The following is a 12,013-nucleotide window of genomic DNA, read 5'->3' on the forward strand; positions in this document are numbered from 1 at the left end:
TAAAATATCCAATTCAAAACCACCACAATTTCCCTTATCTGTCATCCATTACCAATCAGATTCTTCATATCATGTCTGTACCAACTCTTCAATGTCTTCTTGTTTCAAGAAACAAAGATTTACGACTGACTGGTAGACCGGAAAGCACCATAAAATTCACCATTTAAACATTCCGGTTACGAATGTAGCTAACTCAGATCAAACAAATCAACCAATGGGCTCTCAAAACTTCAATTTCTTCCTCATTTTCTTGCTTATAACTCCATTAATATGCTTCTCTTTCAACCTCCCGAGTGAGTATTCTATAGTGGGCAGTAACCTCAATGAGCTGCTCTCAGAAGAACGGGTCAACGATTTATTTCAACAATGGAGAGAAAAACACAGAAAAGTTTACAAGAATGCAGAGGAATCAGAAAACATGCTTCAGCATTTTAAAAGAAACTTGAACTATGTGATTGAGATGAATCAGAAGATGAAAAACTCGGGTTCGGGTTCAGGTTTTACAGTTGGATTGAATAAGTTTGCTGATATGAGCAATGAAGAGTTTAGGGGAAAATATCTTTCAAAAATTAAAAGGCCCATCAAGAAACTGAAGAATAATTTACTAATGACCAGCAGGCAGAGGAATTTGCAGGCTTGTGATGCTCCTTTAAGCTTGGATTGGAGAAAAAAAGGAGCCGTTACTCCTGTTAAGGATCAGGGAGACTGTGGTAATATGTTTCTTAATCTTTGAATTAACTTCAAATGCATTCACTCTATAATCTACTGTCTTGAGGGAATAATCTTGATTAAATTTTAAAGGGTTATTTGCATATTAAGTCTCAACGTTTCACATTTGTAGCGATTTAATATCATTCTGTAAAACTTGGCACTGCACATCGCATTAGCGCTTCATTATGTAGCATATAGTCGCTTTTCACTAAAAATAAAACTAGAAAATACAAAAATAGCGCCCATTTTGTATACACGGCGTCATAAATTAAAATATGCTACACAATACCAAAAGTTGAAAAGTTGGAATGTGTCATATCATGTTTGAAAAATGAGATTTAAATCGTTATGAACATATAGAACATTGAGATTTAATATGCAAATAACTCAATTTTAAAACCCAACATTCAAATCTTGAATATTTTTTGGTAACATTTGAAAAGGAAGCTGTTGGTCATTTTCTTCAACTGGGGCAATAGAAGGAATAAATGCCATAGTCACCGGAAATCTAATTAGCCTGTCTGAACAAGAGCTTGTGGATTGTGACACAAGCAATGACGGATGTGATGGAGGCTATATGGATTACGCTTTTGAATGGGTTATTTACAACGGTGGGATAGATACAGAAGCTGATTATCCTTATACTGCTGTCGATGGAACCTGCAACATCACCAAGGTTCGTTTCATTTTAATATTTTTTTTTAATTATTGGTGAGGAGAGCATTTGTGAAAGAAATTGAACTCATAATCTTAGTAGAATGCTGCTCCGCGCTTACACTACTTGAGCTGTAGTTCATTGGTTCATTTTAGTATATAAAATTTAATTTTCTTCTTCGTCCCACTTATGGGCGTTTTTTTGGTTTGATTAGGAAGAAAGAAAAGCTGTATCGATTGATGGTTACGAGGATGTAGATGAATCAGACAGTGATCTCTTGTGTGCAACTGTTCTTCAGCCTATTAGTGTCGGCATGGTTGGTTCTGCAAGAGATTTTCAGCTCTATACAAGTGTAAGTCTCCCCGCCTCTCTTCATTTTACACCGAGGAAACGCTGAAATGGAAACATTCAAACGGAAAAACAGGAAAAAGGGCGGTTTTTAGAAGAATACTTTATAGTTTAAAGTTTCGGAGTTTCAGAAGCATTTATGAAAATGAAAAAATGAAATGCATAACTCAGACAAGTTTTTATAAAATGTGGTTATAACAAAAAAGAGCCATGATTTGATCAGGGAATCTATGACGGAACTTGCTCTTCGAATCCAGCAGACATTGATCATGCTGTACTGATCGTTGGATTCGGCTCTGAAGACGGTGAAGATTATTGGATAGCAAAAAATTCATGGGGCACAGAATGGGGTATGAAAGGATATTTCTATCTAAAAAGAAACACTGATTTGGCATATGGTGTTTGTGCAGTCAATGCTATGGCTTCTTATCCAACTAAAGAATCCTCTGCCCCATCACCAACTAGTCCTCCATCCCCACCATCACCACTACCACCGCGGCCACCTCCGCCACCGACACCGGTGCCTCCACCGCCCTCGCCTTTGCCGGTTCAATGTGGGGGATTCACATACTGTCAAAGCGATGAGACATGCTGTTGTCTATTTGAATTCTATGATTTCTGCTTAGTTTACGGGTGCTGTCCTTATGAGAATGCTGTATGCTGCACTGGGAGTGATTTTTGCTGCCCTAGTGAGTACCCCATTTGTGATACTGAAGTAAAGCTCTGCTTCAAGGTAAAGAACTCTCAAAGCCAATATTGATATACTCAAAATTTGTGCTTCTATCTGTTGCACGGACACGAAAACGCTAAAATATGAAAAACGCAAACGGTAATAGAACGCCAAAACATATCTCGATAAGTTTCCGTACAATATAGATATTATACTGATCTATTTTTAAAATAGTTGATCTGTTGTGCCCAAATTTTGTGTGACATAGAGCAAGGGAGATTGCCTCGGAGTAGCTGGAAAAAAGAAGCATATGGCTAAGCACAAGTTTCCGTGGAGCAAGCTAGAAGAGATCAAGAGAGGAAAAACATACCAACCTCTCATGTGGAAGAGGAATCCTTTTGCTGCAAATCTCTGAAAAATTTGATTTATATTTGGAGATAATTTTTCATTTATTTGTTCATAGCTTGAAGCACATTTGAAGCCATGTTCTGTATTGTTGTTCAGGCATTTGTAACATACTAATAAACTGTGTATATGGTTTTTAAAGATAATATAATTTTATAATATATTTACATCTATATCTATATCTTTGCCTACAATATTTCATTTGGGTGATGGGGTCGATTTAGTTTGATTGATCTTTCCTTGCATATTAGAAAGGGCTATGCATTCATGATAGGTATAAATTGAGGGTTATAAGCCCGGAAATAAGTGTTTCTGTTTGCACTTTTTTTTATCTTGCTTTAATTTTGTAAGAAGTTTACTCTGAACAACAATTCTCAATCTATTGGCATCTTCAACTTAATACACATACATTTTCCATGATCAACACTTATATTAAGCTGCTACTGCATATATATGGGCAGAATTATAAGAAAAGTCATTATACTGATTTTCGATCCAATTTATATATGAATTTCAAACTTTAATTTTTATTTTGAAAGGTATTTCCAATCTAATTTTGATAATGTAGCCATCCGAATTAGAATGTTTGGGGAATATTAACATCAAGCCAACTAGGGTTGACCATTCGGTTGGTTCGATCAAAACCAAACCGATGATTCTCAAACCGAGTTAACCGATTGACGAATAGTTGAAACCAAATTAACCGATTGAACGAATAGTTAAAACTGAACCGACCTAATAAGAAATTCGAATAGAAACCAAACCGACTGAATAAAAAAGGAAAAATTCCAAAACCGAAAACCGAACCGACTGAATAAAAAAGGAAAAAAAAATTCAAGACCGAAACGACCGAACATGTCGGTAAATTCAGTCAATTTAGTTAAAACCGACAAAAATATAAGAAAATAAAAACAATAAATCATTTTTGGTTTATTTGGTCGGTTCGGTTAATTATTTGGATTATTCAAATCTCAAACTGAACCAATAACCGAAAACCAATTTTTTTTTTATATCAAAAACGAACCTACCAAACTAAACTTATAGACGAACATACCGAAATTATCGGTTCAGTCGGTTAATTCGGTCGACAGGTTTTTTGATCTCCCCTAACATCAACAATCTAACAACACGTTACTCAAGTTAGTATTTTAAATAGAACTAGTTTTTTTGGCCACGTGCTACGCACGTTAACGATATCTATATGACCCGTTATTTAATATTATAATTGTATATTTTTTAATAATATATTATTATTTAAATTTTATTAGACTTGTATTTTTTTATTTGTTTTGTTTAATTATTTTATAAAATTTTAATTTTTTTTATTGGAAATGTTAAAAAGTTAGAATTAAGCAATAAAATTAATTTTTGATATTGTTGTTATTAAAAAATGATAATATGATTGAAATAATTTTATATTATTTTTCATTATAAATCTATATTATATATAAAAGCACAGATCTATACTAATCACTATTATAATTAAAGTCCTAATTAGAATAGGTAGCTAAATTATCTCCAATTTAATTTTTAGTATGTAAAAATTAACTAAATTGTCTCCAAATTAGTAGGAATACCTATCTTTTAGTTTGATTGAACTACAAAATTAAAATACTGTATTTGGTCAATATATTATCATTTAAATTTCCATCTTATTAATTTTTAAAGATATTATTAATAAAAAAACAAAACCAAAAGAAGAATAAATTCAGTATGAAAAAAAAATTTAATAACTGAATATATTATATTTACTTTTACAAAAATTCTTAACTAAATTAATATTAATTATAAATAAAAAATTGATATAATTATAATAAATTTACTAATATGTTCATTGAGGAGTTACGTTACGAGCCACGTGCATAGCACGTAATGCGAAACTAGTAACTAATAAATATAAAAAATATCAAAATTTTAACACAAATTGTAATATGATTATTTAATATTAATAAAACTCCTCATATTCTTTTATATAGTGATATATCCGTGCAATTTCTATTAGAATTAGGAATTTAACACATAATGATAGTTGTTGCACAATTCTTTTTAGGATTAAGAATTTAATACACAATGGTAGCTAATGCGATAATTATTTTTAGGCTTATCCCCTTAAAATCCCCCCACCTTACCCCCAATTCGTTTGCACCCTCACGTTGTAAAACCACCAAATATACCCAAATTACGACCTTTCACTTTCAATTGTACCCTCAAGCATTAAATTGACCTCTTTTCACTTGAAAAATGTTCAAATCAATATTTTAAATTTTAACATATATTTTAAAATAGGACTTAATATTTTATTTAAAATAAAAATAAACCTATTTTTTCAAGTGAAATGAGATCAATTTAATGCTTGAGGGTGCAATTGAAAGTGAAAGGTCGTAATTTGGGTATATTTGGTGGTTTTACAACGTGAAGGTGCAAACGAATTGGGGATAAAAGGTGAGGGGTTTTTAAGGGGATAAGCCTTATTTTTAATATGTTTCCTTTATGGATTATGAATGTCATCTTTCTATTTGTTAAGCATAAATATGTAAAGCGTGTTTTTCTCCGTGAATGGAAGTATTCACCCGCTAATACACTTTTATATTTGTTATTATAGATATAGATTATAAATAAATAAATTATATTTAATCTTTTCTTTATGGAATTTGCAAGTTTCGTTGTCCAAAAACTAAGTATTTGATTCGACAATTCTATAATCAGTATTGCCGACACATGCAATATTAGCTATAGTTTCTATCAATTCAATTTTTCAACATTAGAGACTAATTCAAAATTAGAAAGATAAATAACTTGTTCTACAACGTAAGAAGGGATTAGTTACGTATAGGGCAAGAAAGACTCGATATCAATCGATCCTAGGGTACGTTTTCCAAGGATCGGACGAAGACGAACGTTTATCGAGTAGAGTAATAATTGATTGTGGAAGTATGCTCACTTCAATACCTCAAGAAGCGTATATATTGTAGTGAGAATCAAAGTTTGTTTTTGCAGTATAATGATTAAGTGATTTGCTTGGCTATAAAACCTAGTCGGAGTGATATACTTGGAATACTTGCTCAGCAATACTACAATGTGGCTTATGATCTACGACACAGGAAGCTTTATTTTCAAAGAATCGATTGCCAACTTATGCTAAACTGATGGCTGCTGAAACACATATGCATATGCAAGTGTAATTATCATGACTTGAGCTTGAAAATAAAGTTGAGTTCTTATGGATTTTCTTTATTTCATCTATGTAATTGGAACCTATATTGTATATAACGATAAGGAAAAATAAATTAGTATATCGAAAACTATAACCAAATTGATAAATATATTATGAACAAAATAATTATATTAGTTTTGTAAACTATATCCAAATAAGAAACTAAAATATGAAAGATCAATGTGATAATTAAATTAGAGATACAGTTTATCTCCTTACTTAATTTTGCAATTTGTTTAACTGTCATAAATGTTTTCAAGACATATTTGTCAAATTAATCATAACTATTGATATATTAGTTCTTAGTTTTTTCAAAGAATAATGAGATATAGAACCTAAATTTTGTAATAATGCATGTTTCTACATCCTTCAATAAATTTCAATATTGAAGTTATAAGAAAAAGATGTTGAAGTTATAGTACTAATAAATTATAAGAAGTTTATTGTCTATGTCAAATTTGAATTGCATGGTCACGTCAATGTCCTCCACCACTAGGCAATTGATACATTTCAGACGTTAATTTGGACTATATTATTATTACAAAAATTCTGTAGTGGAAGGTATTTGCTTCAAATTTTAGATGGATACTGCATGTTTCACAATATTCTTTAACCCAGTTTCCCGTAATTTCTAGTTTAGATTAAGTTTAAGAACTTAATTAGTAAAATAACAATTCCATTTGATATTTTATTTATTATTAATTAAGACAATTTCTAATGTATACATATAATTTCAATACGAGGAATTAATGCATATGTCTAAATTCATAATCATACAGCTGAATGTAGACCATGGACGGTTTTTAAAATTAGTGTCATTTATATTTAATTACTAATAATTTAAAAATATTTAACGATTTAATCAATAAAAATAAAATAAGTTGAGATATAAATAAAAACAAATGTGTTATAAGATGGTCCTGTTACCTGTATGATAATGGTTGGGCAGGGAAGGTGGGCTCTTGAGAACGTGCATTCCATGGCGTGGTCAATGGGCAAGTGGTAGGGTTAGGGTTTCTCCTTTTTTTTTGTTCTTGCATGAGAATTTTCCATTCTTTATGTCCGCTTTTTTAAGTGTGAGTATGGCTCGGTTCAGGTTGATTTAATAAAAATTTAAAATAATATATAAATAAAATAAAAATTATATTATATTGAGTATTTATATTTTAGTTTGTTAATTAATTTGGTTAGACTTGGTTTATTTAATATAAATTTAAAATTAGACATAATAATCAAATACATATATAATTAGATATATAATTGTGTGTGTGTGTGTGTGTGTATATATAACGTTAGATATTAATATCACTAAATTATATATATACATAATACTATATTAATAAAAATAACATTGTTTTAAAATTAATTTTTTCATTGAGTTCAGTTAAGTAATAATAAATATCAAATCGAAACCAAAAGCTATATTTTTAAATTTATTCACCTCCAAATTATTTTCTAATAATTTTTATTACTTGCAAGTAAATTTTTTGGCCAGGTTTGAACTGATAGTTTGGTCCGAATTTTACTTGACCCCACCTCCTTTGACTCTCTTTACTTGTTGGACGAAAATTTATATAAAATAAAAATAAAGAATCAAGAATAAAAGAAAAATATTTAGTGGTTAAACCATTTTTAAGGATATTAATAATGTTTTCTATAACTTAACTAATTTTTAATTACAGCATAGTCAATAATGGCAGACAAAAATCAGCAGAGGCCATCTCCATAAATTTAATAAAATGGTAGCCATTTTTATAATATTATTATATTTTCCGCAATTGAAGGGAATTAACAAGAAATTAATTAAAGGAAAAGGAGGGAATTTTTCAGTCATTCACATGCCTTTTGGCTTTGCATATTACTATTATTTGGACAAAAGTTTGCCCCATGTATTCTACTATATTATAATTTTGAGGACAATTTGGTAGGAATAAATTGGGATTGCTAGATCTCACAGATTTGGTCCAGTTGCCTGACACTAATTATGTTGCCTTGCTCATTACTTGAAAATATATTTTATACATTCAGCCTTTATTTGATTTAATTAAATAAGGAATTTATTTAATTATTCATAAAAAAAAAAGAATTTATTTAATTTGTAATTAAGCTTATTTAAAAAAAAAAGAATTCATTTCTCATCCCTAATTTTCTTCAAACTACATAAATAAATGATGTTCTAGCATGAATCTTTGTTTATGTTGATTTTCTTCAAGTTTTCTTGATTTTATCTATCCTAAATAAGCTCTATTTACCGTCTATAAGTTCTTTTTCTTCTTCATATGGGATTTTGATGGAGATGTTTTCTTTGGCAGATCTGAGGTCTTTACAGGCATCTCTGGTGTCTTCCACGGCATATCGAACGTCTTTCTTGGCATTTCCGGTGTACCCCGACAAGGATTAGAGTTAGATGTATTCTTACTTTCTTCATTTGGAGGATTAGATTTACAAATTTAAATATTTCTAAGTTGATTTTTGTTTTTAAATTTGTTATCGATCTATGAATTTTTTTCGTAATTATTTAAAATCTGTAGTTCACTAAACTCATATGGTTATATTAATTATTAAATTTAATTTTTTTTAAGTTTATATAGAGAATCTTAGCAGCTAAAAAGCCCTTGTAAGATTTATTATAATTTTTAGTTCAGATATCGTGACTATATTCTCTATATAACTTAAAAAAAATTAAATTTAAATATTTAAAAATGGATTAAATCATTCAATTTTGAAAAATTTGGCTATAACTGACGATACGTTGAAAAAAAAATAACCCTTAATATTATATGACATTTTGCTGGACAAATCAAAAAAAGATGATTGAATCAAAATAATTTCTTTTTTAAAAAGTTTTTTTTTTTTCAGAGGGCAATATGAATGTTCATGTTCTGTCTTTGATATTAATTAATGTTATTTTCAGCAAAAAATATGAGACAAGACTTATCCTATCTCTTTAATGTAAGCATGTTTTGTATTTTAATTTGTAGCTATTAATCCTCGTAATATAGTTACCACAAAATAGTGGGGAAATTCCTTAAAATGCCTTTTCTATGGGTCTAATCGACATTTGCCTTTCTTTTGTGCGTGAAATCTGCCATTGAAGTTGGAAGGTAATTAATTTAATTTGGAGCCTAATTAATTGGACGATATTCATGGTCAATTATTCATGTTTTAGCGACTCAATGTCATTAAAGCAAAAGGTCGGTCCAGCCCCCACTTGTTTCGGCTATTTAAGGGAGTAGTTAACGAAAGTTTTCTTTTTCTTTGACAAATTAATTTATTACTATTATTGAATGAATAAACTTTAGAATTTTTTTTTTTTTTGAGAATTCATCAAAATTCATTAATCAAATATTGAACAGTTATATTTGTAAGAAATTCGGGAAAATTCGAAAATTAAACCCGATGACTTGACATGGAACGGACAACATGCTGTCTGATTTGTAGATCTACTTACGAAAATAAAAAATAAATTATCTAACTGTTTCGCCAATAAAGTGTCGTCTTCACTCAATTTTCACCATCACCTGCAAACTGATTTATGAAATCAGAAACTACAGCTGTGACATCGCATACAACCAACACATGAACACCCTTCGTAAAAAAGGGACAACAACCTTTCACATAGAAAGAACAACAACCTTTCACATAGAAAGGACAAGAAACCCTTCATATAGAAAGGACAAAATAGAATTCTCAAAATAAAATACAATACTAAAACAATAAAGAAACTATTATAGCCCATGAACGATTTCATCTTTGTTGTTGAAAGATTTCCAATCTATCTTCGCTTCTTGATTTATGAAAATTTGAATTGAATTTGTGCTTCATCGATAAATGTTAATCCTCAAGAAAAAAATGAAAATTTTTTAGCTATTTATTATACTATATGAAATTAAAATAACATAAAAGAAAAGATGGCTACCGTCAACGGCATTACCTAAACCATTGACGGCAGTCGAAGAAGAATCGAATAAAGAGCTATAGACGGCTAGGGTTTTTTCAGAAAAAAGAGGAGAGAAGAGAGGCTAGGCAGCGACGTTGATAGTTTTTGATAGATTTCTGTCTTTTCTCTCTAAACAATAAACTTTAGAATTTAAGAATAGAATTTTATATGAAAATTTTGAAAAAAATAGATAAAAGCCTCTCAAATTATAAATAAACATAAGAGGTATAAATTCATTTAATCTACAATTTTTTTTATAAATAATGAATAGTATAATTTATAGATGAACTAAAATTGATTACATTCTTTATTTCTTTTATGAAGGATATAGATTAAAGAAATTGATATCTCATTTTTTCCATCACCAGATAGAGTATTTTTTTAACAAAGGCTAAAATTTCCATTAATAATAACGAAAATTACATGAACGGTTTCTCAATATACTGAGTCAACTATTCTAGAAAAGATGATGAGAGCTGTAAAAATACAGTCATCGACTAGGGCTAAACTAACCACCAAGGGTCACCCAAATTTATAAATTAAAACTAGATCTAATAATAAAATCTAGATTTATTGAACGTTCTAAGGAAGTCTAACTTCGAATGCACGCCTGATCACATTTTCTGTAATACATCTGTTCTCTTAAAGATTAAAACAACATCGATATTGACGCAAAACATACCTGTACTTGATGAAATCCGTCGTAAGATGCTGCCTATAATTGTTTCAGAGATCCAAGTCGTTTGCACCGCAAAAAACAATTTCATCTCGAAAGATGAAAAAAACTACTCTTAATTTCGATTAGATTAGATCTAATCTCAATTAAAATACTATGATAGAAAATAATTTCTAAATCTAGACCAAAATTGGCCAAGAAAGAAACTTTATTTAAAAACAAAAGATAAAAACTTTGAAAAAAAAAACTAAATTTGAGAGATTGGTGAGGTGATTTTTGGCCAAAAATGGCCAAAAACCACCTCCAAATGAACAAGAAGAAAAAACTTATTAGGGTTTGAGAAGTTTTTCAAAAGAGAGGAACGGCTAGGTTTTCAAGGTCATCCATGGGTCTTTTCTTGACTGTGTATGAGTCCAAGTAGCAAACATCTAGTAGTAAAAATCGAAAAAAAAATTGAAGTTTAGAATAATATTATCCAACGCTTACACCAGTTAAATCATAACTCAGTGATAATTGATATCTCATTTTTATTAACACTTGTGATTTTAATTTAAAAATCATTATTCTACAATCTTATTATAAATTTAGATTTCTTTTTAAAAGTCTATAAAATACCAAAACATTTTAAATATTTTTAAAAGAATAATTTATAGTTAAATATTAAACAATAACATAATTATAAGTATATATGCTTTTCTTTTAAATAATTTTTGAAAACAAATGTGAAATTCAATTTTTGTTATTAATAAAATCAATTAGATTAATATATTTTGGTTTGATTCAATGTAAAATGCAAAAATATACTACTATATTTTAGTTTGATTTGATATTTAACAAAATAAAATAAATACAAAATATATAGAGTTTCATATTTTACCTAATCGGAATACATTTAATTTGATAAAATTTATTTTAAATTTTAAGCTAAAAATAAAAATAGTTATAAACATATTAGGGTTTAATAAATAGTTGTTAACTATTTTTAAATCTGTGATAATTGATCATGCTTTACAAGTTAAAGGAGTAAATTTACACTTAACTGTACTTCTTAAAATAAAAGTAAGTGTACGAGTCATATTGAATTTTATCTTGACAATAAAATATTTTTAGAGGTAATGATATAAAAATTCATAAATTATACATGTTTTTCAATTTAATTATGAAATTTAAAACGTCTCTCAATTCGATACACGAGATCATAATATGATGACGTAACTGCCAAAAACGACGTCCACTTCAACAAAATAACACAAACGAATGAGTGTCATATCAACATATGCATCGAATTGAAAAAAATTAAAACTTCATGCATATAATTGGAACGTTTTAAAATTTGTGATTAAATTAAGAAAATATGTATAGTTTATGATTTTATTCAATATTATTCCATATTT

General features: G+C 29.0%; 1 protein-coding gene across 1 annotated transcript; it reads left to right on the forward strand.

The window, feature by feature from the left end:
• Nucleotides 1–2,962, forward strand: LOC126675041 (cysteine protease XCP1-like). The gene is made up of 5 exons (XM_050369610.2): nt 1–710; nt 1,155–1,387; nt 1,581–1,718; nt 1,938–2,447; nt 2,653–2,962. Exons 1-5 carry the CDS (start codon nt 215–217, stop codon nt 2,797–2,799), a joined length of 1,524 nt encoding a protein of 507 aa, XP_050225567.1. The 5' UTR covers nt 1–214; the 3' UTR covers nt 2,800–2,962.
• The last annotated feature ends 9,051 nt before the right edge of the window (nt 2,963–12,013 follow it).

This window comes from Mercurialis annua, linkage group LG3 (assembly GCF_937616625.2).
Source record: "Mercurialis annua linkage group LG3, ddMerAnnu1.2, whole genome shotgun sequence".
Taxonomy (NCBI): Eukaryota; Viridiplantae; Streptophyta; class Magnoliopsida; order Malpighiales; family Euphorbiaceae; genus Mercurialis; species Mercurialis annua.

Excerpts from the sequence above, each read along its gene's own strand:
- LOC126675041 (XM_050369610.2), top strand. The coding sequence starts at position 215 with ATGGGCTCTCAAAACTTCAATTTCTTCCTCATTTTCTTGCTTATAACT. Across the intron at positions 1,388-1,580 it reads GAACCTGCAACATCACCAAG|GAAGAAAGAAAAGCTGTATC; the intron begins GTTCGTTTCATT and ends TGGTTTGATTAG. Across the intron at positions 1,719-1,937 it reads ATTTTCAGCTCTATACAAGT|GGAATCTATGACGGAACTTG; the intron begins GTAAGTCTCCCC and ends TGATTTGATCAG.